Source organism: Amblyomma maculatum, chromosome 5 (genome assembly GCF_055883805.1).
Source record: "Amblyomma maculatum isolate TAMU_Amacu chromosome 5, ASM5588380v1, whole genome shotgun sequence".
NCBI classification, from domain to species: Eukaryota; Metazoa; Arthropoda; class Arachnida; order Ixodida; family Ixodidae; genus Amblyomma; species Amblyomma maculatum.
In genome coordinates, this window is record NC_139348.1 from 160,865,325 (window position 1) to 160,889,638 (window position 24,314).

Sequence of the window (24,314 nt, forward strand, 5' to 3'; positions counted from 1 at the left end):
TGACGGAGTCTGTCCCGGCATGGCGCAACGCCACCAACCATGCGCAGAGCCTGGGGCGATGATGACGATAGGGCAGCGTATCTGCGCCGAAGACGCCACACTATCATCGTCGCAGTTCACTGTGTCATATAAACACTATGCGCCTCGTCACGTGGTTTCCAACTGTCCAATAAAAACCAGACCCTGCGCCTGCCGCCAAGTGACCGCAATCTTGAGTAATTGCATGCGAAAAAGATAAAGAAGTACTATCAAGCCAGGTATCAAAACAGTGCGCCGCCACCCATAAATACGGCCTCCCGGCCAGCCGCCAAATTCAGAACTGGACGCCGTACTCCAGTGACCACCCGCCGCGTCGAGGACAGCCGTCGGCTCCCACCACACTCTTACAGCATGGTTCGCCGTATAGGACCGATCCGCTGACGAGAGCACGCCAGGGAAGCGTGAATTTGTACAGCAGCGCGTTCGCGTGGCCGGAGCGAAAGTGAGTACCATGTCCGAGGACAGCGACGAAGAGCCTCGTCCTTCTTCGGACGAGATGGACGAGAAGCGCCAGCGTCGCATGGCCTACCTCTACCTGTGTCATCTGGAAGAGACGCGCCTGTGGCTTTCGTCGTGCATCGAGGAAGAGCTGCCGGCGGCCACCAGCCTCGAGGAGTCCCTGCGTAACGGCGTGTACCTGGCTCGCCTGTCGCACTTTTTCGCGCCCGACGAGGTGCCGCTGCGGAAGATCTACGACGCGGACCAGAGCGTGCACCGTGAGCGGGGCCTGTGCTTTCGGCACACGGACAACATCAACCACTGGCTGAACGCGATGCGCACCATTGGCCTGCCCGAGTACTTCTTTCCGGACCCGTTCGACCTGTACGAGAAGAAGAACCTGCCCAAGGTCATCTATTGCCTGCACGCCCTCAGCCTGTACCTGTTCAAGTTGGGCAAGGCGCCCAGGATCGAGGACCTGATGGGCAAGCTGCGCTTCTCCGACGAGGAGGTTGAACAGGTACACCTTGTTGGGCTGTATGTCTACCTGAACGTGTTTAGTAAGTTTTTCCCAACGAAGCGCCCGCGATAATCTCCGAACTTCATGTATTTGTTGTAGGGGGGTAAAGCTGAGACGAAAAAGAAATTCCCACATGTGTTGCCGCCATTATCAAACTGATCACTGAGGCCAGCATAGTTTTTCCCCGCGATGCCAAAAATGAGCGCAGCTTGTATTAGATATTTAAAAACTGCGGTAGATAACGCAGCTTTACAAAATTTTCACTCGCTTTTTCAAGTTTCGAAACACTTTTCAGACAAATTTTGGGGGCTTAAGGAGTTGTAGTACAACTGTGGATCATGCTCCCGAGGAGACGCTCCAAGTTTCGGTTTGAAAGTTCGGTTTTCGACTGTCTCTACAGCTTCAAGTTGCAAGATCAAAGCATTCAAAATAAGAAGCTGTTCGTAACAATGAGGCACTTGCGCTCTCATGCATCTTGATGGAACTTTCGTGCGTTGTATGGAAGGCCAAAGCTCCAAGCAGATTCGCCATATCGCCTCACGCACTTATGAGCAAACGCGCCGCATTGAACTTACATCCGGAAATTTCATGGCAGGTTTTTCTTTCCACTACGAGAGCTGTACCAGAACTATGGACAGCAAGGCGTGCGAACGAAAACGTCTCGAGAGAAATGACAGCAAGCGAACTGAACGTTTTATTTTTATTTGCCGATTTTCTTGCGAGAACAGCTGGACTGGTTCAACGCTACGGCTTTACCCCCGACTCATTTAGACCAGAACACGCTACTCTGCTCACAGCATTCTTAACCGTCATTTATAAAAGAACACAGAACAGGTAAAGTGAATAGTAAACACGGTCACTCTGACGTTTGCTGTGCCTGGAAGAGGGTGAGATTCGTGTGTGCTCGACGGACGAAATGCATGCTAAGCGCATAACAATCACAGGGCTAGCTGGCCTTAAGATAACAGCACAGAAGACCTTACAACAGATACGCGACGCAACATACCATCACAAAAGTTCCGGACGCGAAGATTTTGCCGTTGTTTACAACAGCTACTCTACTGCAGCCGTCGGTAGCTGCGCGCCGCCATCTTCCAACGATCTACGTTGCCAGGTTCAAACCTCGTTCATCGGCCAGGTTTAGCAGGCAAGTCATGTGGCAACCATCAAACAGTTTGATTATGGCGGCAATCGTACGGTCACCGCTCGAATGCATTGGCTGAACGGGCAGCCTTCCCTCTAGAGTTTTTGTATGCTCTATGATTTGTTGTGCACCTAATTACATATATGCCCTCTATGAGTGCAACTGATCCGGGGCCAACCGGTGTCTTAAATTCATGGACCATATGCCATAGCTTAGGCAAACTTCGTATTTTAGTCCGCAGCATGCGAATAGTGTCTAGTTATAAAGCTGTTCTAAAAGCTGTAGTTATAAAGAAAATACCGGCCGAGCTAGCTAGCGCTTTAGCGAATCGGTCAGCGACTGGCATACATTATCGGCCGGGAGGTGTGGAGTGGCAAGCCCGTTTTGGCGCCTGTATGCTAACAACGTGTGAACTTACAGTGCATATATGTCCTTGTTCCACATGCGTTTTCAGTTCGATCGCGTTCCCGTCAGGTAGGTCTGGCGTATGCAAATGAGGACTGTAGCGCTAATGAGGAACCCTCCATCTTTATCAGCAGCCACCTCTGTACAAAAGCACTCGACGTGCCGCGATTCTGTTGGGTGAACTGCACCGCTTGCGTGAGGAACATGCGGCGCACTCAGTATTTCCGCGTGGAGTGCCAGTTGCTGCAGCGCAACTCGACCACACAACGACAATGAAACGAAAATACGGGACACTTGAGCTCCGCCATTAAGGCTATGACGCGATAGCGTTTCACACACGGGCGATGTTTTTTTTTTTTTTTCACTTCATAATTTATTCTCTTAAATATTTATACGTCGTTATACAGTATAAGCCTAGTTCTTATTGAAGGACTCTGGTATAAGCAAACATTGGCTTTCCATTCTGAGCAGTTCGGCGCCTTTTTCTAATTTTTCATTTCCTTTCAATTGATCAATTACACGGTTTAAATTTTTAATTAGCGTTATCAATCATTGCATGGCTTTTCATTCTCAGCATTTAGACACATTTAAACCCCACCCCCTTTTCTTCGACTTTTTTTCTTAGCAATTTTATTGTCATCGCACACCGATCAGTCATCAATCACTATACAAAACCATGAATTGCAATGATATCATTTTTTTTCGCAGCCCCCGATTATTTGCGACACTCGTGGTATTGGAGATTAAAGTTTTACCACCACCACGAGTACGCCGACGCTTTTCGACCCAAGTTGCAGACACTATCGCTTAAAAACCGACATCGCTTCGTAGTGTCTGTGGGCGAGAATGTCAAACCCAGCTATCGCATTTCTTATCGGTGAATAAGCGCCGTAACTTTCTTCGTATCTTTCACTGGACGTTGCATGCCACTTTAGCTCTCGACAGTACACTGATGGCTTGCGTGTTTGAGTACAGGCTGATTTGGCGGGAACCTGTATAAAATGGCAGGTGTGGCGTAAGCTGCGTGATCGCGGTGCAAGTCTGTCATATATATGGAGAGCGGGACTCGTGGTCCCAGACGATGCCGGCAGCGAGGGCTGTTTATAGAACTTCTGGAGTGGAGGTGATGCGTTAAAAGTGAAGCCGGTGTCCGCCATCTTGCAAGGGGCAAGAAGGACTTATCGCCGAAGGGTCCCCCATACATGGCTCTACGCTAGTTTTGTATCGCATGGGATAAAATATTTGCTCATGCGTGGCATGTACAGAATGTGTATAAATGCACTGTGTAGCTAATGTCGGGTACTAATAGCCTAAAGTGAATGTGGAATAGCTAATGTCAAGTATAATTTGCACGCGACTTATTGTGTGTCTTAATTGCCGTTAATTAGTTCTGTGTAATTCAACTTTACGCTACAGCATCGTCATATATCGTTGAATAGCTTATATTGAGTGCGATGTTTTGCACTATAATATTTACAGGTCTACAGAAGCGAAACTGTAGCACTCAATGTTTACGTATTCACAACACGTAAAAAGCTTAAGTTCTCCCGGTATTTTTTTGGACCGCTTGAAAGAAACCGACATCAGGCACTTGGTGTGTGTCACTTCGGTTGGCACAAACAATGAGAAGACACAAAGCTATCATTCCGATTCAATCGTGTTTTTCATGCACGTAATCATTTATGTAGCACCATTAAATTCTTGCAGCTTCAAACATTGACATTTAAAACTCATTTTTGCTCATGGTCCTACTCAAAATAATTCCCAATAGTTCTAGAAGTCGCAGTGGTTATATAGTATTCAAATGATATTAATACATTAAAGTAAGACTTATATTGCAGCAGCGTTGGTAACGTAGGCAAATAACGTCTCTCATTTAGAGAGAAAATTTTCATGCTCCCAGCGAAGCACAGTATGTTCCCTAATGCAGATCTAAAGGCATATTCTCATCCCGAAGCAGTAGTTTTGAAACTGCTTACGGATGTGTAATGCGCGGTACGTGGCTCTATTTCATAGCACAGGAAATTGTTTTCTGATCCAAGGATGCCTTCATTAAGATTTTCTTAAATCTACACACGTGCAAGTACTCGCACTTGCGCTGGCCGGCACCGCGTGCTTTTTGCCCCTTCAACATGGCCGCCTCTGGCTCAGCCGGCTTCACCAACCCGCATTGGTGTCCGTGGGAGACCGTCACTCCAGAAGTTCTATATAACTTCCTGGGCTATTGCAGAGGATAGGAAAATGCATTAATAGATAGCGCACACAATTAAAATTAAAATGTGTGTTGCAGAGCTCTTTTCTTTATACTGTAGCACTGATTTCTTTTCTTCGAGCCAGTGCGCGTATTACAGATTCGCTCTTTCATGCCGACTGGCGAACGCAACTAGAATACTTTTTAAACCGGTGAGCGTGGCAGTGGTTGTACCTCGGCCCCCGCTGTTTTTAGCACTCAAATTCGTCAATCTTTACAAGTAAATTTCGAATACATTGGCATTTGAACGCTCATTGCCGTAGTGTCCGGAGGTCACACGGTGACTGATGAACTGGATCGCATGGCAGAGGCTGCTTCATGGACACCAATGCGTGCTCTGTCGCGTCGTGGATGGCACTGATCGTTTGCGGATCCTTTCAGAGCTTCTAGCGTCATGTCCACCTATCATTTGTGAATATTACGCTCTTGATTTCACTGATCAGAATATAGTATTTGACTGTTCTCGCGAGATATGTTGACTACAAGCTCTAGAAGTTCGTTGTGTCGTGCGTGTAGAAAGCTTGAACTCATAAGCTCCGCCGTTAAGGGTATGACACAATAGCGTTTCATACACAAATTAATGCTCTAAAATAATTCATAAATTACTAAATTACGTACCAGACCAGACAAATAATTCATTACATTACGAATTGCTGAGAAAAGTAATGACATTGCAGTAATTTCACTACTGTAATGTCTGTTATGGGATGATCGGGTGTCCTTGCGGGAATCCCCGCCGTGGTGGCGCAGTGGTTACGGCGCTCGACTCCTGTTCCCAAGGATGCGGGATCGAATCTTGGCCTCGGCGGCCACTTTTCGATGGAGGCGAAAAGCAAGGCGCCCGTGTGCTGTGCGATGTCAGTGATGTTCGTCAGGCTGCTAATGCCAGTCAATTTCTAAGTTCTTTACACCGTGCCGACGTCAGTTCAAGAAGAATGACAAAAATGGCGCACGGAAACGAGTTGTTCAGTTTATAAAATTATAAATACAAGTAAAAAAAAAAATAACAGCGCGTCTGAGCTGGTGTGAGTGCGAACCCATCTCCATTTTCGCTCGCCCAGCGCTCGACCTGGGCGGAACCTATGAGAGAAGCAGCTTTCTGCTGACGTATCGGAAGCTATCCACCATGGTTGCCTGTGCAACTCAACCTATAGCCGCACTTTTCGGCAACGTCGTCAACGTCGCGCCCAAGCGAGAAGGAAACGTCATATCCGTTAACGAACTTCGCTGTCGTGTGTCTCTTACATCGGTGCCAAAACGCTGATTATTGAAGTGGATTAAAATATTAGGCGCTACAATTTCGCCGTTATAATTGGGCTTTGGGGCATAGGGAAAGTGTAAAGAACCTAGAGGCCGGCTGGAATTAATGGTCTGGCGAACGTCACGGCGCCCCTACAGATGGTCGAAATTACTAAAGGTCTATTCACACTTGCGACTAGATGAGGTCGCGCGACTACCAGTCGCGCGACCAGAGGAGAGGAGCTCGCCATGATGCTCACACTTGCGACTGTCGCCTTCTCATTCTGTTCTGGTTCCGAACGAGTTGGGAGTAGGAGAGCTGCTGGGCGATGACAGCGAACGTCGATAGCAACCGCTTGCCAGACACTTCTGCTTTTTCAGGCGAGCCCGTGCGCATGCCGCGCTCTCGTGTTTCCAGGAGAACGCCGACGACGAATAGACTGTGTCACTCACCGTGGTGTCAATATAAAATGTTGCGCCTGCGTGAAAAACCCATTTCTCAAAAGTTCATGGTACGTATACTGGATAGTCCGAATATCTTTCCAATCTCCTCCCAGGCCATATCCTTCTCCCTGCCTTTGAATTCCGGGTGCCGTTTGTTGAAAAGGTAGGGGTGTTCTTTAATTGCATTGAGAAGGTGCTCAATCGAGTACTCTGGGACCTCGGTGATCGGTGAAATGGCTTGCGACTAGTAGTCGCGCGACTGGAAATTCTGGCAGTGCCCGATTGGTCCGCGGCAGTCGCTTTTCGACCGATGCGACCATTTGCGACGGTCGCTTTTCGACCAAAACGGTCGCGCGACCGCTAGTCGCAAGTGTGAACGGGCCTTAAGACCTCAATCATAACCTTAGTCCCTGTGGGACGTTAAACCCCACAAACTAAACCAAACCTTGCGGGAGCGACACTTCAGCTTACGACATCGTTATTATTTCGCTGGCCGCCTGTGCAGCCCGCAGACCTCCTCGGAACTGTTCAGAGGGAGCAGACGTCTGCCACTGCCGTTTCGTTTGCACGCACGCACACTCACACACATGCGCACACACACAGCAGTCTTTTTCACCTGCTAGTTCTGCCAGCGGTTAGGGCGATGCAACCTTAACACTATCCCGAAGTACAGGGGCGATCAGTTGAGCTGACCAGGAAATTCGAGAGAATTTCTTCCACTTGCTGGTCTATTTCACTTTCAACTGATTTTATTTCTATTTCTGTCCATAAATCGCTTCTTTTGTTCATTTTGTCTCTAGTATCCCTAGCTTCTCTCTGACAAGTGGGGAGGGCCTGCTCTAATCACCCTCTTCCACCTGTCATGGTGCCTGGTGCACACTGTGGTCCGGCTTAATGAAGAGGGGGGCTTTCTCACTTCACGCCGACACCACCGACACTTCTTCTATGGCAATGCCCCATTAACGCTAACCGAATTACTGCGCTCTCTCGGAGGAAATATAATATGCCCTCTTAAGCCCCCTCCCCAGCACCGGTTACTTCGGCGCTGCTTATAGTACGCGCCCTTCCCCGTGTGCGAGGTTGAACTACTCCAGAAAAAACATAAAATAAGACGAAAGGCTGCGAGCATACATCCTTCATTTGTGACTGCTTGTGGGTGGATCTTATTCCCGAATTACCTGATTACTTGCTCCGCCTTTGCTTAAACCGGAGGATATACGCGGCCACGCACTTCGGGTTTTATGTCAGGTCCTTCATTACAGTGCCTCTGTTCTTGTCCTTGTTTAGATGGCCCCACCATTGTTCCGTTGACAACGACGTTTTTTTTTTTGCATGCACTGCTTGTATATCTTTCATGGTCATAAGTGTAATTTAACCCCCGAATTGAGAATCTCCTTCCGATCTCCCAGTCCAGGGCTGCAGAAATGAGGCCTTCCGAATATAGCACTGCGCGGTAGGCATATGATACTGCTCGTTGAAAACGATCGGAGAGATGTCTTCCTTCTGGTCTTGGACGTCGCCATAAGTGTTGTGCCCGGTGATGTGGTGTTGAGACTCGCGCTTCTGCGAATAGGTGCGGCGTACCCTTCTTCTCAACGCTGAGGTGCCCATGCCGGAGTTCAGCCTCATCGACGGCATTCTGGCCAAGGAGACGAGCGCCGACTCGGCCGCCGTCATCGCCATCAACACGGCCATCGACCGGGGTGAGGCGGACCTGCTCTTCGATGCGCTGTCGGCGTCCGCCGCTCAGCTCAGGGGCGTCCGCCACGAGAACGTCGACAGGTATGGCACGCTCACTTCGCTCGGATATGCGGATTTTACGAGACCTGCCCATAAATTCATCCTGGCTCCGGGATTATTTCAACCACCGGAGGCAATCTTTAAATTGTGAGTTATCACCTCAGTTCGTATATTGTGGAAGTGTCTGCTACCCAGCTAGCACCAAAACGTTGCTATATATTGTAAGGGTATTATAATGTTTAGGTGATAAGCTTTAGATGTAATTTATAGATTGCCCCTTTGCTGAAATAATCACCGAACTCTTTAACGCACAAGGTGATAACTGATAAACATTTTCTTAAAATCTCGTACTCCCATCTCTCTTGTCGCATATCTTCTCTCTGCACACGATAACGATTTTCGCCGAGCATAGGACATTGACCCGTGCAAGTTTTAATTTATCTTTATTTATTCAGTCTCTGTTAGCGCACTGACTGTGACAGCACACAGGCTTCTTTTGCGAGCCTCTTACCATCAAATTAAGCGCTGTCGCCGAAGATCCACTCTGCGCTGCCGAACGCTGTAATCGCCACGACTTTTGAAGCCGGCGCTGAAGAGAGGGGAAGGTTCAGCGTCAGTTAGCAGAGTGTTTTGAACCAGGTTGTCATAGTCACTGTGGTCATGACTCAGGGGCAACAGATAGCTTCAGCCGCGGTTGTTGTAACGGGGCAGGACAAAAAAAAAGGGGATCCATTGTGCGCTTTAGGCAAAATTCCAATGGCCCGCCGTCACTCGTTCTCGCCATATGGATCGGGAGATAAAGATCAAGTTTAACTGTTCCATTTTTTGTTGCCCGTGTTGGACTCCCTCAGATGTACAGCAAACAGAACCGCAGTGGCGTCGCTATAGGGTCACCCGCACCCGATGCGGAAGCGCAGCGCGCAACTTCCTTTGCGCCCCCTGTAGCGATCAGGCTTGCCAAATTCCACTGCGCAACAGGCATTCCGTGCGTTTTGGCGTTTTGAAAGTGTGAGGTGGATGCGTGACTGGGCCGAGGAGTGAGAAAGACAGGAGATAAATGAACAACCGGAGAGATACACCGGTGCTCGCTTGGGAAAGGAGAGTGAACTGCACACATACACAAAAAGAGGCGATGCGGCGGCGCGGCCGCTGACGGGTGTCGTCTATAGCCCTGTATACATGGACTCGACAGAGTCGGGTCGAGTAGGCCTGTCGAGTAAAAAGCCAGTTGTCGAGTTCGCAGTTGGGTCGAGTAAAATAGGCGCGGAGCGGGTCGCGTTAACTCGCTTGTCTAAAAGCATGTACCCGCTGTCAAGTCGGGGAGTCTAGTTACGGCGAACTCTGGGATCAAAAAGCCTCTGGAGCGGCGAGGAGCGTCAGTGGATAAGTTGAATGCTTTTTAGCCCTCATCAACGATAAGAAATAATAATCGAAGCTCTCGATAGTAAAAGGCAACGGAATCAAATACGAGTAGGAAGCTTGCACAGTAACTTCAAACCACGACGATACGCGCTGCTGAGATACTTACTCGCTGCGAGTTCATGTAGACACCAACCGGGTCGATTAATGGTGACCTCTCTTACTCGACGCTGCATGACTCGACCCGATGCTGTCGAGTCCATGTATACACGCTCCCGCGCAGGGGTTTCCCACGGGTGTCTGGGTAATGCTGGTGTTTCCAAGGGTACAAGCACGTACACAGGCCCAGTCAAACGTTAAATGACGTGGAGTCTCTGGCATAAACTACAAGCACTCCTCATAACAGAATAATTCATTCTACGAGAAGATCACGCTTGCCAGTCAGTGTCTCGGCGGTACCAATGCGCCCCTTTACACAATAAGTTCGCCCCCCCCCTCCCCCCGCCACTTTTTCCCTCTCACTGCCCAGCTGCACACACCCCCCCCCCGAGCGCTGCACCCTGTGCGGAACGCACCTCCTCGTGACGCCACTGCATAACGGCACTATTGTCTGTACGCGCGGTCCAGACGACATCTGATACGGCGAAGTTTGACGGTGCACTCAGTCCAGTGTCGAATCCGTCGTCTCTCCGATGGTGCATGGTGTTTTCCATGCATGGTGACCATGGTGCATGGTCAGTCTCCGAGAACTGCCCGAAATGATGACTGCTTTTTTCAGCAAAAGTACCTCGAAGGAAGGACCGGCGATGATTATCACCGGGATGCGTTTCAATCGTTCATCAATCGTCCATCATTCTCGCACAAGCATTTTCGGTTTGAATCTCTTCATCATATACGCGAATAAAAGTTACTATTTATCTTTTATCTCAACTCTTACACACCAAAGCTAGCCGAATACATCACGGCTCGATTTTTTTTTTTTTTTGCAGTCCTTTCCCTCGCCACAGTTTCACAATATCGGGGAGAATGGAAGGGAGCGACGTCCCGCTGTCTCCAGAGGCTGTGCCGCTACGTACACACACCCTCCTTCGCCTGCTGTTGCAAACATACTTGCTTGCTTTTGGGGCCCTGCATATGGATGACGTTTATTGAAAATACGGCACGCCTTCTTTAGTCACCATTACTCAACGAGACGAACGCGACCTCTTGTACAGGTACCGCGAGGTTCTGGAGCGCGCCAAGGCAGCCAAGCTCAAGCAGCGCGCTATGCGGCGCCTCGAAGGCACCGGCGAGGAAGCCGACGAAGACATGTACGACCGGCTACTCAGCTTGGCCGAGGTGCAGGGCTACCTGCTGGAGACCAATGTGAACGTGCTTTTGGGACAGATAGAGGCCGCCATGGAAGATGACGACGTGACGCTCTTCGGCGAGCTCCTGGTCCGGAGGGAGGACCTGGGCGTCCATGACATCGTGCCGGAGAACGTGCCCGCGTACTTCCAGGTGTGTGCGCACCGTTATCTCATGGGATGGCTTTTGCTCTTCTCTCCTGCGCTATGGCTCGGTGATTGAGGCTAAACTCTGACGCGACGCTCTTCCTTTTCGATGGAGGCAAGGCACCCTTATGCTGTGCAATGTCAGTGCACTTTTAGGAACCCTAGGTGGTCAAAATTTCCGGAACCCTCCACTACGGCATCACTCGTAGCCTCGCTTTGTGACGTTAAACCGCATAGATTAAGTTGCTCCAGTGTACACACTTCCATCAATTCTTTGTGGGTGACGGCCAGTCGTAACTACCGCCATGAAAATGGCTTTAAGAGATCAGATTCGCGTTTTTCTCAACAACTATACTTGGCCACAACGTTCATGTTCTCCCATTTTTACGTAAAAAAAAAAGGCAGGCGATTAAGATTAATATACAGGGTGTTTCACGTAGCTTGAACCAAGGATAAAAAAAAAAGCAGTGAAGCTAAGGCTGGTGAAACAAACAGTGTCATTTTCTCATGTAGAGCTCTTCAGAGTATTTCAAAATCCCGCGCAATTAGTTAATCAACTAAGATAAATATTGCAAATTATTTATTATTCACAACTTGGAACCAAGCGGGTTTCAAAATGTGCAGAGGGTTCGGAAAGACATATCCAGTTTTTTTTTTTTTTTTTTCTGCCAACGCGTACCTATGACGTGGCCGTTTTCACCGGAATTTTAAGAAAGCTCGTGAAATATGTAAAAATGTTCCGTCACTGCGCCCATGCGTTATAATATTGTAGCGCTCCCAACAACGTTTGGACCCAAGTAACCGCTCATTTTATGGGCTGCAGCCTGACACAAATAAAAACCGAGCTTGCCTTGAATTAGGCGACAATTGAGCGCTTTTGGTTTCGTCAGTGCAATATAAAATCTCCTTTTAAGGCTGTCCGTGGCCTGCCCATTGCTTATCGTGGTTCGGGCTTTCTTTGCTCCGGCAGAATGTGCTGACGCAGTTTTGATACGCTCCCGTCGGCCGCTCATTTCGAGACGGGTGCGTTCGTTAAAACGCGTTTGGAAGCGCTGCAATACGGTAGCGCAAGACCACGTGTCACGTGGTATTTCATATTAAGCGGGCTTTCTTTAAATGCTGGAAAAAGCGATCACATAGGAGGTACATCCTTTGTCAAGTGAGGTCCGGGGGGTCCGCTTCTGAGCCATGTAGTGGCGCTGATGTAGCATTGGTGGAGGTCTTCCCCTTTGCAGGGGTAGGACAAAAAATCTTCTTGCCACCAAAAGATTCGGAACACTAAAAATGCATTACAAGCCGCACGAAGTGACTCAAAAGCAGACCCCCCTGGGCTCTACACTTTTGGCAAAGATTGTACGTTAATAGAAAAACTGGGTCGGTTGTATCTTAAGCCCCTTACAATCTAATGAAGTGCATTTGGCCCTAAAGTAAATAATAAAGATTTTGCATAGTTCATTTTAGTTAATTACCTAATTGAGCGGAATATAGAATATACTCTGAGGAGCATTACATAAAGACAAACAATACGTCTTTGGTGTAAGCCAGCTACAAGCTTTGGCTTTGGTTCAAGTTACGTGAAAGTGAGTGTCCATACGTGTGCGTGTGCATTGAAGATGACGCCCATTACAGTAATGACCACTTGCGTGCTCCTTGCATCCGCCTCCAGGTCCTGACCAAGATCAAGGAGGACGCCTCCGCCAACAACAGCGCCTTCACATTGTCCCGAAGTGATCTGCAGGTGGCCGTGCAACTGGCCAACGAGAAGGTCGAAGAGGAGTCCCAGCTGGAGGCCGCTATCGAGTCCATCAACATGTGCCTGGATTGCGGCCGCCCAGATGACACCCTCGAGGCGCTCCGAGACCCATCGGCCCGGCTTCCAAGCGTCTACCCTTTGGCGGCCTCCTTGTACCACAACCAGTTCGCCTTCATCCGCCACGAAGCGGGCCACAACCTGAGCCACGACGAACTCGTTGGAGGTGTGCGCATCCTCAACGCTATAGCCGAAGTGAACTTCGCCCTGAAGGCGGGAGGCGCCTTCGACGTCACCGCGTGCCTCTCGAACCAGCATGCGCACATTGCCGATGTGCGGCCCTCGTGTCGCGACCGATACGATAAGGCGCTTCGGGAGGCGCTCGCTGAGAAGGGCCGCTCGGACGCCGCCGGCGCCTTCCTCACGCACACGGAGATCCAGGACATCGTAAACGGGGTGAACGAGTTGGAGGACGGCGAGGCCGACTTGGAGGACGCCATGGACCGCATAAACGGCGCTGTAGCGTTGGGCGATGCCCAGGTCAGTGACTGAAGCGTCGGCCGAGGTGGCCGACGGGACGCGCGCATCTATTGGCGAGGTGCCAGATATTTATACAACAGTCTAGGTCACAGATGCCGACACACGCCACAGACGAGACACAACTCTAGTCACAATCCACAGAACAGAAACCGAAACTAGAAAATAATGGGGGCATGATATATAACACTACCTTTTTCTATCTAACCAGATGCATAAACCGAAGCGTTGAAATAGCAGGTAGAATTTTGTCTTCCGTTTTGCCTGGAACATTGTGTATGCGACCAAACCGTATAGCATATGGTACCAGAGAGAGCTTCATTACATAGCACACCCTTTTCTCTTTGCCTGAAGATAATCGGTTCCCAGTATACGGGCTGCAACGACAGATTGATGTGCACTGGGCCACTCGCAGCGAGGAGCGCGCTTGCTGTATATAAGACCACGGCCGGTCTCAAAGCGAGCCCGTGCGCGTTCTCTTTTGAGAACGCCCGTAGTCTCGGAGGAGAACAAGCAACCGTACCCCTCGACACCGCCAGAGTCGTCAACGCACGAGCCGTAACGGCACACTGACAATTTTAAGCATGCATCGCTGCGTTGTCACCTGTACAAACGCGCATGCTTCCGATTCAAAGGTTCCTGCCGACATTTTTCTGTTAATGGAGAATAAATGGAATGCAGCTTGCATGGAAGAGCATTTTTGCAGTTCTACAGCAAATTGAGGCCTACTGGCCTTGCATGCCAAGTTGCGAGTGTTATAGCAAGCACCTCTGGAAGTTTGCACTCGTACAGTGACCCCATTCCTTCAGAACAGCTTTGTGGAGACATGATGCGCGCCTCGAACAGTTGGAAGCTTCATGGCCGCGCCGGCTTTAGTTGCGAGCACACAATGGGACCTTCTTGATACCAAAATTATCGATCGAGTGACTCTATAGGTTACGAATGCAAATATCATTCGATCCCGGTAAGTCGCACAAATCACGGGAAGTTTTAAAGCAACAGAACCCACCGTTGTGAAGCTCGGATAATGGTTGAAACAGGTCAAAATTGTTGCGTCGTCTCCGTACATTTCTCGGGAAGCTTCATGTATACTCAAAGGCAGCTGGGCTGAAATGAATGTTCCATTGATTTAAGCTGGAGTCGAAAGCAGGCCTTTCGCGCTGCTATGCTCCGAATGTTGTTTGGATTGGGCTGAATACAAGTCGATGCGCCTGCATGCCCTTGGACCACTCGGATGTGCCTGCCAAGGTTACGGGAGGCATCCCGGCGGCCGCATTAGTACGTTTCGGCGTAATAAAAACAAGCCTCATAAAGAAACCAACATGGTCTGAATTGAACAAGGTTTCGGGAAGTAATCATCGAGGCCTGGGACCTGGTCTGATCCACCGTTGCAAACGCAAGCTGACGTGAAGGTCGTGTTCACTTCATAAGCTCAATAAAATGGGCAAGCTTGCAAAGCCCTACGCTCCGGTAAAGCGAATTATGGCGTAAAGCACCAAGCAATAGGTAATGCGCCTTAGATGTTAGATTTCTGCTGTCGCGGGGAAAGGATATATGTGGGACAAACAGTATGCAAAAGTCTACATCATTAACTCGCGAGATCACCGCAGCTAAAAATAAATAGCGTCACTTGGAAGTGTGTGTTGCAGATTTAATATCAGCAAGACTTTGCAGGAAACTAGTCACGTTACAGAAGACATGTTGCTGCATTTTGCTTCCGTGCATTAAGATTCGTATAACATGCTTGCTGAATTTCAAAATAAATCTGTAGGAAGTAACACTTGTGCAGTTCTTCTCCGTGCGTTCTTTCCGGCACTTCATGCACCCAGATCCGGTACCCTTCTGAATTCCATGCAATTCTATGGCAGAAAAAAGCCCATTCATCGCAGAAGCGATCCACTGTACGCCACGATAGTTTTCTTCTGACTGCAAAACATTTGTTGACTCAGGCTTTCGGCACAACAAACCGCAACAGCTTGCCGGCATGTCGCGAATTATGATGAAAACGCACAGTCTTGCCAGATGTACACAGCGTGTGCACAGTACAAATATTAGGCGCGCTTTCTTCAACGATACAGCGCTACAGTATTGCAGTATTAGAGCCTTACAGTACAGTGTTGCAGCACTGTGGTCGATGTATTGCAAGTGTAGGCCAGTTCATGAACCTGCTGTTTTAGGTACCACGACCTCGTGCAACAGATATTCGCGCCCTCGAGGGACTGTTGGAATCAGTCTGAATTAATTTAGCGTTCAGGTCAGGTCGAGATACTGTTGTGCGCCTTCGGCTTCACCAACAATATTCCCATACAGGGACACCACACTGGCACCTCTCCTGCATGAAAATATCGCTGACTCGCCCTGTTTTTTTCTTTTTTTTTTGTCCGCAGGCCACCATGGAGGCACTCCTGGAGCCAGCAGCAGCCATTCATCACCTGAGCCGCGACCACGTGCTTCTTTACCAGGACCTCCTGGCCGTCAAGCAGCGCTCTCTGGAAGATGACAAGCCGCTGAGTGCCGAAGACGTGCAGTCAGTTGTCGACACTGCCAACCAGGTAGAAGAAATAGAATGGTGTCTTAGAGCTGAAAAGATGAGATTAAAACGCCCAGTAGAACTCCTTTTCCTAGTAACAGAGTAACTGTTCCCGCTCTCAGGCACAGAACAGAGAAGACCGCGAAAGCCCTATCTGCTGAAAAAGTTCCAAGAGGTATTAACTTGCATAACTTTCTCATAGAAGTACCGTATGAGACTATGCGATTTGTGTGAGGTTGTGCCAGGTCACTGCTTCACGGAACTTTTCTTTTTCAATAGGGTTGGAATCTTAAGAATAGAATGATTTTAGCTCCCTTTGTCGGATACTTTACATGACGTAAAGGAACAACTTCGAACAAACATCCGGGCAGATTTTCCCTCCAGGAGCCGAAGCTGGATTATCCGCGCACCTAAATATATTCAACGGGATGAGTTCTCTGCTCTTTCAGGACAATGGTTTCCACGCTGTCTCGAAGGATGACTCCACGCACGCACCTAAAAGACCGTCCGATGTCTGCGGTCGAGGAGGCAGAAGTTTGAAGGGAAGTCACGCATTGGAATCGCTGTGCTACGGCGTTAGCTCCTTCCCCCCTTTAACATGTGGATGAACACACTAAAACTCGTACCCCGCCGGGGTGGCGCAGTGGTTACGGCGCTCGACTACTGTTCCCAAGGACGCGGGATCGAATCCCGGCCTCGGCGGCAGCTTTTCCATGGAGGCGAAAAGCAAGGCGCCCGTGTGCTGTGCGATGTCAGTGCACGTTAAAGAACCCCAGGTGGTCGAAATTTCCGGAGTCCTCCACTACGGCGTCTCTCATAGCCTGAGTTGCTTTGGGACGTTAAACCCCACAAACCAACCAACCAACTAAAACTCGTTGCTTCTACATTCTTGTCAGGAGTCATTTAACGCTTACTACCTCTCCTGTAATCGAGAATAAATGCATTTTTTTCTTCGGGGCAAATTGCATCATGTCAATGCCACAAATGGATAGTGCAGTAGCTGAGCGAAAAATCCATGCCCTGAGCCAAACGCCACGCGTACCTCAAGGCCCGTGACTGGCACTGAGGAAACCGGGAGGAAGAGTATGCGCCGCCGGCCTATTGGCCACTAAAACACCATTAAGCATAAGGTGCCACTTCACGACTTCTCTTAATGAGCAGTGGCGTAAATCATGGCTAGCCATAGCTATAGCCTTAAAAACGGCAGCACTGCTTTTAACCTTCAATTCCGTGCATTTTACGCAGATCGCAGTGGAGGCGAGCAACATGTGCATCGGCTTGGCGACGCTCAACGTGGGCGTCTGCAACGAGAGTACCGAGGACACGCGCGGAGGCCTGGAGAGCCTCAAGGTGGCGCCGCTGTTCTGCGGTGACGACGGGGCCGCCACCGTGGCCTACTTGCAGGAGCTGCACGAGCTCTACCTCAACAAGCGGGCGCCGTTCGCTTTTGAGCCCATCGAGTGGTTCACCTACTTGGTGCGACCGGGGCTCTACTTCAACCTTAACGTGGTGCAGTTCCGCAGCGAATGGTCCTTGACGCCCAAGGCCGACTACCTGTCCTTCCTCTCCCAGGATGATGTGCGGGTACGCCTGCACGCTGTTCAGCACTGCTACGCCAGTAACGGTCGATTCCACCAACCATGGTTGGTCAGTTGCTGGCGTTCTACGTGAATTCAGCAGTGAACTGTAGAAGGACGGAGGTTTGGGCTAGTTGGTGATCATGTTTAAGCAGCAGCGCAGAAGGACAGAGACGAGTGGAAGGAGGTACACAACGACGCAGTGAACGTTTCCACTAACTCTACACCCCTCGGGTGCTAATAGCCGAATCAAATACTGGTTAGCGGTCCAATTTTTATGGTGGCCTAACGAACATCCATGTGCTGTACAGTCTATGCACTCTAACGAACTAGTAGTCCTACTTTAGGGCACATGAAACGATAGTTACGAAAACTAGGAAACTCGCACGGTACGCAGGTATCATTCGTCAACGCCGCGCAAAAATGTTTAAACTACCTTTATTAGCACTGAATATATGGACGATCAAAAACGATGCTTCTGCTCTCCACACGCCGACGCGCAAGAAAAGTCGCGACGGCGTCCCATCACGCCCCACCCGCGTGAGGAGCACTCAATGAGCGGGCGCCCCAGCAAGCCTATGTGACGTCACATATGTCGCCCCAATCGGTCGTGAGAGGCCGCCAGGAGATAAGCTCTATGCAAGGCTTTCAGATTTGACTTAAATAGGAGCACCTCTATAGATTTATTGTATTAGAATATTACCGCAAGTAGCACTTCGGGGACCCTTTGATCCGGAGCCATCCACTACAGCGCGTCTCACAACCTACATGCAGCTTCATAATGTTCACTGCACTTGGCATGACTGCTATCGCATATACCATATCTTTTTGCAGGACACTGTTCTGCGTGTCAATGAGCGGCTGGAGGAAGAGCGCGCCTTGGCGCGGCTGGCGCCGCTGCTGACGCGGCTGCAGGCCCGGGCGAGAGGCTTCCTCATCCGCTGCGCGGTGCGCGAGCAGTACGCCTTTTACTGCCAGCACTTGGAGCAGATCGTGCGATTGCAGTCCTGGTTCCGGTCTGTGCGGCAGCGCAGGCGGTATCGTCGGATGCTCTACGAGCTTCAGGCCCTGGTGCCGTTCATAGTACGGTTGCAGTCGTACGCCCGCGGGTACCTTGCACGGAGGAGAGTCTTGGACCTTTACGAGCACTACAGGTTGGTGCTACCTCGAAAGCGCTTCTTTCCACTGGGCTTTCTTTGTTCATAAGACCATGCAGGCATAAAAATGAACGGCCCATGCAGTCCAATTAACGAGTGCTCTGGGCAAGGCTACATGCTTGGCCACTGGAACAGTGCGGTAACGTAGCTAGGTGGGAAGTGCGGTAATGCGTTTATTTTTCACCATAAGAGATGATGAGCGATCTTGCAGTTGATTTTTTTTTCTGCTGTCATTATTATGGTGACTGCTTCTGCCTTCGCCAAAAATGTGCCACTGTAAATAATTCCTATATGTATATTTAAGGGATGTAGACGTACAAAAAGTTGCTGGGAGTTCGCTCGTTCGTCCGGGCTCCGGTGGTCGCTGCATGCATATTCGGTTATGACATAGCCTGCGATGCATATGCAATTTGAGGAGCCCGCATATGCATACCTATGAGCTGTAAAATGGTAAGAATATAATCATCTTGTCGAACACCGGCACAGGGGCCGCGAAGACGAGATCACGTTCGTTCAGTCACGCTACCGGGGTCATCGGGCGTACCGCGACTACGAGCTGATCACCAAGGCGACGCCCACGGTGCCGGTGCTGCAGAGGTTCCTGCACATGCTGGACATTAGCGAGCACGACCTCTCCGATGAGATGGAGCTGCAGCGAGTAAAGGAGAAAGTGGTGGCCACCATCCGCCACAACCAGGCGCTGGAGAAAGAGGTCTTCCAGATGGACATCCGCATTGGCTTGCTGGTGCGCAATTGCATCACGCTCGAGGACGTCACGGGCTCCAAGCGGGACACTGCGCTGGCTGCCGTAAAGTCCGACTGGCTCCACACTTCCGGACGCGGACTGACTGCCCTTAGTCGCCGGAGCCGCCAGAGGCTGGAAGCATACCAGCATATCTTCTACATGCTGCAGGTATGTGCACAGGGAAAGAGCTTAAGATGCTGTGCGATTTTGTACTAACTGTTTGGGAATGCACAATCATCTTAGACTAGCTGAACAGCTGTTGTTAGTGCTCCATACACGATATGCATCGGATAGATGTCTATCACTTCATGCATTCATGCGTCGACGTCTGCTAGTTTTTCTACAATTCCTATTCATTTTCTCCAGGTTGACCCTCATTATCTGGCCAAACTTATTTTCGCCATTCCTCCGGCCGTGGCCAACAACTTCGTCGAGTCTGTCATCTACTCGGTGTACAACTACGGCTCGACGCCACGTGACGAATACCTTCTGCTCCGCACATTCCGATTCGCAATTCAAGAGGAGGTTCGTTCTAAGCTGGAGAAGCCCTCGGATATCCTTCGCGGGAATCCGCTCGTCGTCCGCATGGTGGTCGGCTTCTTCCGCACGAGGGGCGGCCACAACTGCCTCGAGCTGCTTCTCGCCCCTCTAGTCAAGGGCGTCCTGGAAGACGTCGACCTGAAGATCGACCTGAACCCGGTAGACATCTACAAGAAATGGGTTAATGACATGGAGACCACGTCGGGGAAGCCCAGCGGTCTGAGCTACGAGGTCACTGAGGAGGAGGCTCTGCAGCACAACGATGTCTACAGGATGCTGCACACGTCTGTCCTCCAGCTGGAAGGCAGAGCTAGGCTGTTCGCAAGAACCATAGCCGAGAGCAAAAACAAGATTCCGTATGGAATGTTGTACCTCTGTAAGGTCCTCAAGAAAGCTCTGGAGGAGAAGTTCCCAGAGTCGGTGGGAGAGGAAATCACAAAGGTAACGAGCGCACTGCTTCCGTCATTTTCGCATGTAACGGTCATTTTTGGTGGCGGAGGAGTCACTCCGCGTATTCGACAATGCCACCTTCCGCTGATAGCTGTGCTGTAGACTTGGTGGCTGTATACGCTGTGACCATTCCAACTATACTGGCTGCAGGTGATCGGCAACATCCTGTACTACCGTTACCTTAACCCTGGCATCGTGGCCCCGGAGACGTTCGGCGTCGTGAAGCTCGAACCAGAATCCCCCGTCACCAATGTGCAGCGACGCAACCTAGGCACCATCTCGAAGATCCTCAGCTCCGCCACGTCGGGGGTGCTATACCGTCAGCAACACCCCTACCAGATGCGCCTCAACAACCTCGTCGAGGCCTGCAGGGACATCTTGCACAGGTGCGTTTCTCTACGCCATGGCAAAGAAACGCGCAACTTACTTTTGTCCCGCTGTGGCCGTGCAGTGGTTAGGGCGCTCGGCTGCTCTGCCCATGGATGTGGGATCGAATCCCGGCCACACCGGCCACTTTTCAATGGAGGCGAAAAGTAAGGCGTCTGTGTGCTGTCGGATGTCAGTGCACGTTAAAGAACCCGAGGTGGCATATTGATTGTCAAGCCTACCTTTCTACTTTTCCCGTCTAGGTCATCAATCATTATTTGCAGTTCATCCCCCGAGTTGCTTAGCAAGGCAATGTCATCAGCAAATCGCTGATTACTGAGGTATTCTCCATCTACCCTTATCCCTAACTGCTCCCATTCCAAATCTCTGAATACTTCCTGTAAGCAAGCTGTGAATAGTACTGGGGAGATTGTGTCTCCTTGCCTAACACCTTTCTTTATGGGAATTTTGTTACTTTCTTTATGCAGAACTATGGTTGCTGTGCAGCCACTATATATATCTTCCAGCACTTTCACGTACGGCTCGTCTACCCCCTGATTTCGCAATGCCTGCATCCCCACCGAGGTTTCAACTGAGTCAAATGCTTTTTCATAATCGATGAATGCTATTGCTGCGAAACCTTCAAGACTGTATTTGTTGTTTTTTACAGCCGCCGGCATGCGGCCTTATCACTGTGATTCTGACACACGTTTCATTCTGTATCCCGTGTTTGTTCATGCTCGTCGTCTCGATACGACGCGTTAGCATTTTCTTTGTCGCGAAAGATGCGCCGATATCTGTCTCGAAGATTCCGATCACTTGCGTATGTTTCCACAGTGTTACAGGGTGTACTAGTAGGTGTACTAGTAGCAGTTTGCGACCATATCTAGATTATTCTGAGTAGCCTTTAAATTGAGCGTTGACGAGTGTGACGGGAAATCTTTGTTCGACGATCGACGAGCACGTTTGTTGCTATCGCCGCCGCCGAGTTGCTTAGTTCTTTTGCGGGCGCAAGTCAGCCCAATAATGAGTTATTTCAGTACCATCACGCCTGTGTCTTCTTTTGGTGTGTGCGGCCTTGTCACCACTACGGGACACTATGTATAAGGGCCGGTTATATTCCGAGCATTTTTCTATCACCTGGTTGATGATATGGATATGATCGATAGTAGAGTACCGTTTCCTAAAACCTGCTTGATCATTTGCTTGATTGCAGTCTAAGGTTGTCCAGATTCAATTAGCGATTACCTTAGTAAATACCTTATACGTAACAGACAGTAGTAAGCTGACTGGTCTGTAATTTTTAAGGTCCTTAGAGTCCCCTTTCTTATGAATGAGGATAATGTTTGCATTCTTCCATGATTCCGGTACCGTCGATGACACCAGGCACTGCGTATACAGGGTGGCCAGTTTTTCTAGCACGAGAATGGCGCGGCAGCGGGATTTGAGCCGCGGTCCTCTTGCATGCGAGGCGGATGTTCTACCGCTACGCCACCACTGCACCACTTCTCAATTACAACTGCTGCGGACACGGTCGGCGGACAGAAATCTGAACACCCCGCCGGAGTGGCGCAGTGGTTACGGCGCTCGACTACTGTCCCCAATGACGCGGGATCAAATCCTGGCCTCGGCGGCCGCTCCAGTGTAATGCATAATTTTTTTTTTTTTTAGTGGCACATTCGACTATTGTGCTATTGGGAAGGCACTTATTTAGTACGAGTAGACTGTGGCTTCATCGTTATCAACTTTTCTGTCATATAACCCTTCAGCTGTCTCCTGTGCCATTTCCTAATCTCTCCTCCACCGCCTACATTCTGCCGTTCCTCCTATATACATTACCATATGAGCTTGGTGGTTGTTCTAGACATTGCCTAACACGACCCACCCTTGCCTATTGCGGGATGCGAACCTTAGACTTATCGTCTATACTGCATTGTGTCCACGTCTGAAACAAAAATGTCAGGTTCTTCGTGGACGCGTGCGATGTTCCGGAGCTCGAGGATCGCTTCAGCGTGGACAGCTACTCGGAGGCCACGTACATCACGCCGCCCACCATCACGCTCACGGCGCTCGAGCTGCGCAGCACCCACCGGCTACTGCTCGAGCACAGGGACGACATCGCGCCGGACCCAAAGGTTTCTATTCACTTTCCCCATTCAGATAAAACACACTACTTGACTCTTGCATCCCGATCTGATCTGTTGAAAATCGATTGAAAACTTGTTTGTACCCTATAGGACACGTAAGGGCAGGATAATGAGGTGCTTCATGTTTTGACGCAGTATTCGCGAAAACCCTGAAGTGCTAATCTCAAGTAATCGTGAACCCTGCCAGCTTGTTCCCGAATCATCTCCATGCGGGCGCCATCTGACGAAGCAGCTTATGGTGCCGCGGTCGGCGCACTGTCATCGAAGTGCTTCGTTAAACGGCAGACTGCGCCAGTCTCTTGCGCCATCATGGCACCAGCATGTAGTTCGGCATGATCCTGGACCAAGCTAGCAGGGATCTCCTATTTTTGCTCGCGATAGTAATTTTCCTGCACGAAGCATTTAACTATAACAAATAGCGTAGATCCCATGTTTATCTCGAACTAAGTTTTAAAAGAAAGCTACGTATCGTGTGTGCAATGTCGCTGCACGTTTAAAAACTTCAGCCAGTCGAAACTTCCGGAGCCCTCCACTTTAACATCTCTCATGGCCTGAGTATATAGCTTTGGGACGTTAAACCAAATATTGCTTCATGACATCACTTCTTTGTAATACTTTTTGTACTTTGGTAGGATTTTCTGTAGTACCTTCCTGCAGTCTGTAGTATACACATTTTTTCTGCTGTAATACACGAAAATCGGACGTTCCTGCTGTTTAAGCTATTTTAACTGGTTCACGATTAAAAACCGCACAGAAATTTTCACAAAATTTTCCGTAGTCTTTTAGACTGGGTAAGTGTCTTTTCGTTCAGATAGGGCTCGTACACCTAGATTCCTACATTCATGACGATATTTAATTTGATTGCGAAAAGCACTTTGTAGAAGCGAGCTACTCCGTAAAGCGTCCGCCCAAGTGACATTTAATCAGCGCCACTTTACCAAACTTTGTACAGCTAGGCCAGCTTTACGACTCTTGCAAAATTATGATGCCGTTATGTTGACAAATTATTTTGCAGTGGAAGGCGGTGCACAGACGAAATAATAGTACGTGTGCAGAAAAATCCAATTCGGTAGCATTATAGAACTGCCTGCGTGTGCTTACAACTTTCGCGTTTATGATGTAATGAGTATATAGCGGACATTTTTAAGTGTGTGTGCCCCCCCCCCCCCTCCGGCATAAAAGATCGCTTATAGAAAACGTTCTGCCCCAAACCAGGCCCCACAAAAATGAAAAAATTTATCTAGCTGACCTGACCTGCACCGGAATTGGAACAAAAAGAATATTGAGATTTTTATTCCTGAAGTTCTGGAGAAAAAAGTCCGTAAACGAAGCCTTGGGTATAAGGTGCAGAAATTGTTCCGCAGCGCGCTTAGGAAGAAATTATTCTGTTCAATTTTGCCATTGTGGCGTAATTTTCCTGTGAGTACAGCGCAATGTATGCAT

General features: G+C 49.5%; 1 protein-coding gene across 1 annotated transcript in view; it reads left to right on the forward strand.

Moving 5' to 3' along the window:
* The first annotated feature begins 239 nt into the window (after positions 1-239).
* Positions 240-24,314, forward strand: part of LOC146190139 (ras GTPase-activating-like protein IQGAP1) — a 30,177-nt gene continuing 6,102 nt past the window's right edge. Inside the window, exons 1-11 of the mRNA XM_084604867.1 lie at positions 240-997; positions 8,054-8,262; positions 10,794-11,079; positions 12,739-13,362; positions 15,747-15,911; positions 17,135-17,473; positions 18,301-18,620; positions 19,110-19,536; positions 19,735-20,349; positions 20,509-20,744; positions 22,688-22,859. Coding sequence (XP_084460993.1) covers positions 491-997; positions 8,054-8,262; positions 10,794-11,079; positions 12,739-13,362; positions 15,747-15,911; positions 17,135-17,473; positions 18,301-18,620; positions 19,110-19,536; positions 19,735-20,349; positions 20,509-20,744; positions 22,688-22,859 — 3,900 coding nt within the window. The 5' untranslated portion in view covers positions 240-490. The remainder of the gene's footprint in view (positions 998-8,053; positions 8,263-10,793; positions 11,080-12,738; positions 13,363-15,746; positions 15,912-17,134; positions 17,474-18,300; positions 18,621-19,109; positions 19,537-19,734; positions 20,350-20,508; positions 20,745-22,687; positions 22,860-24,314) is intronic.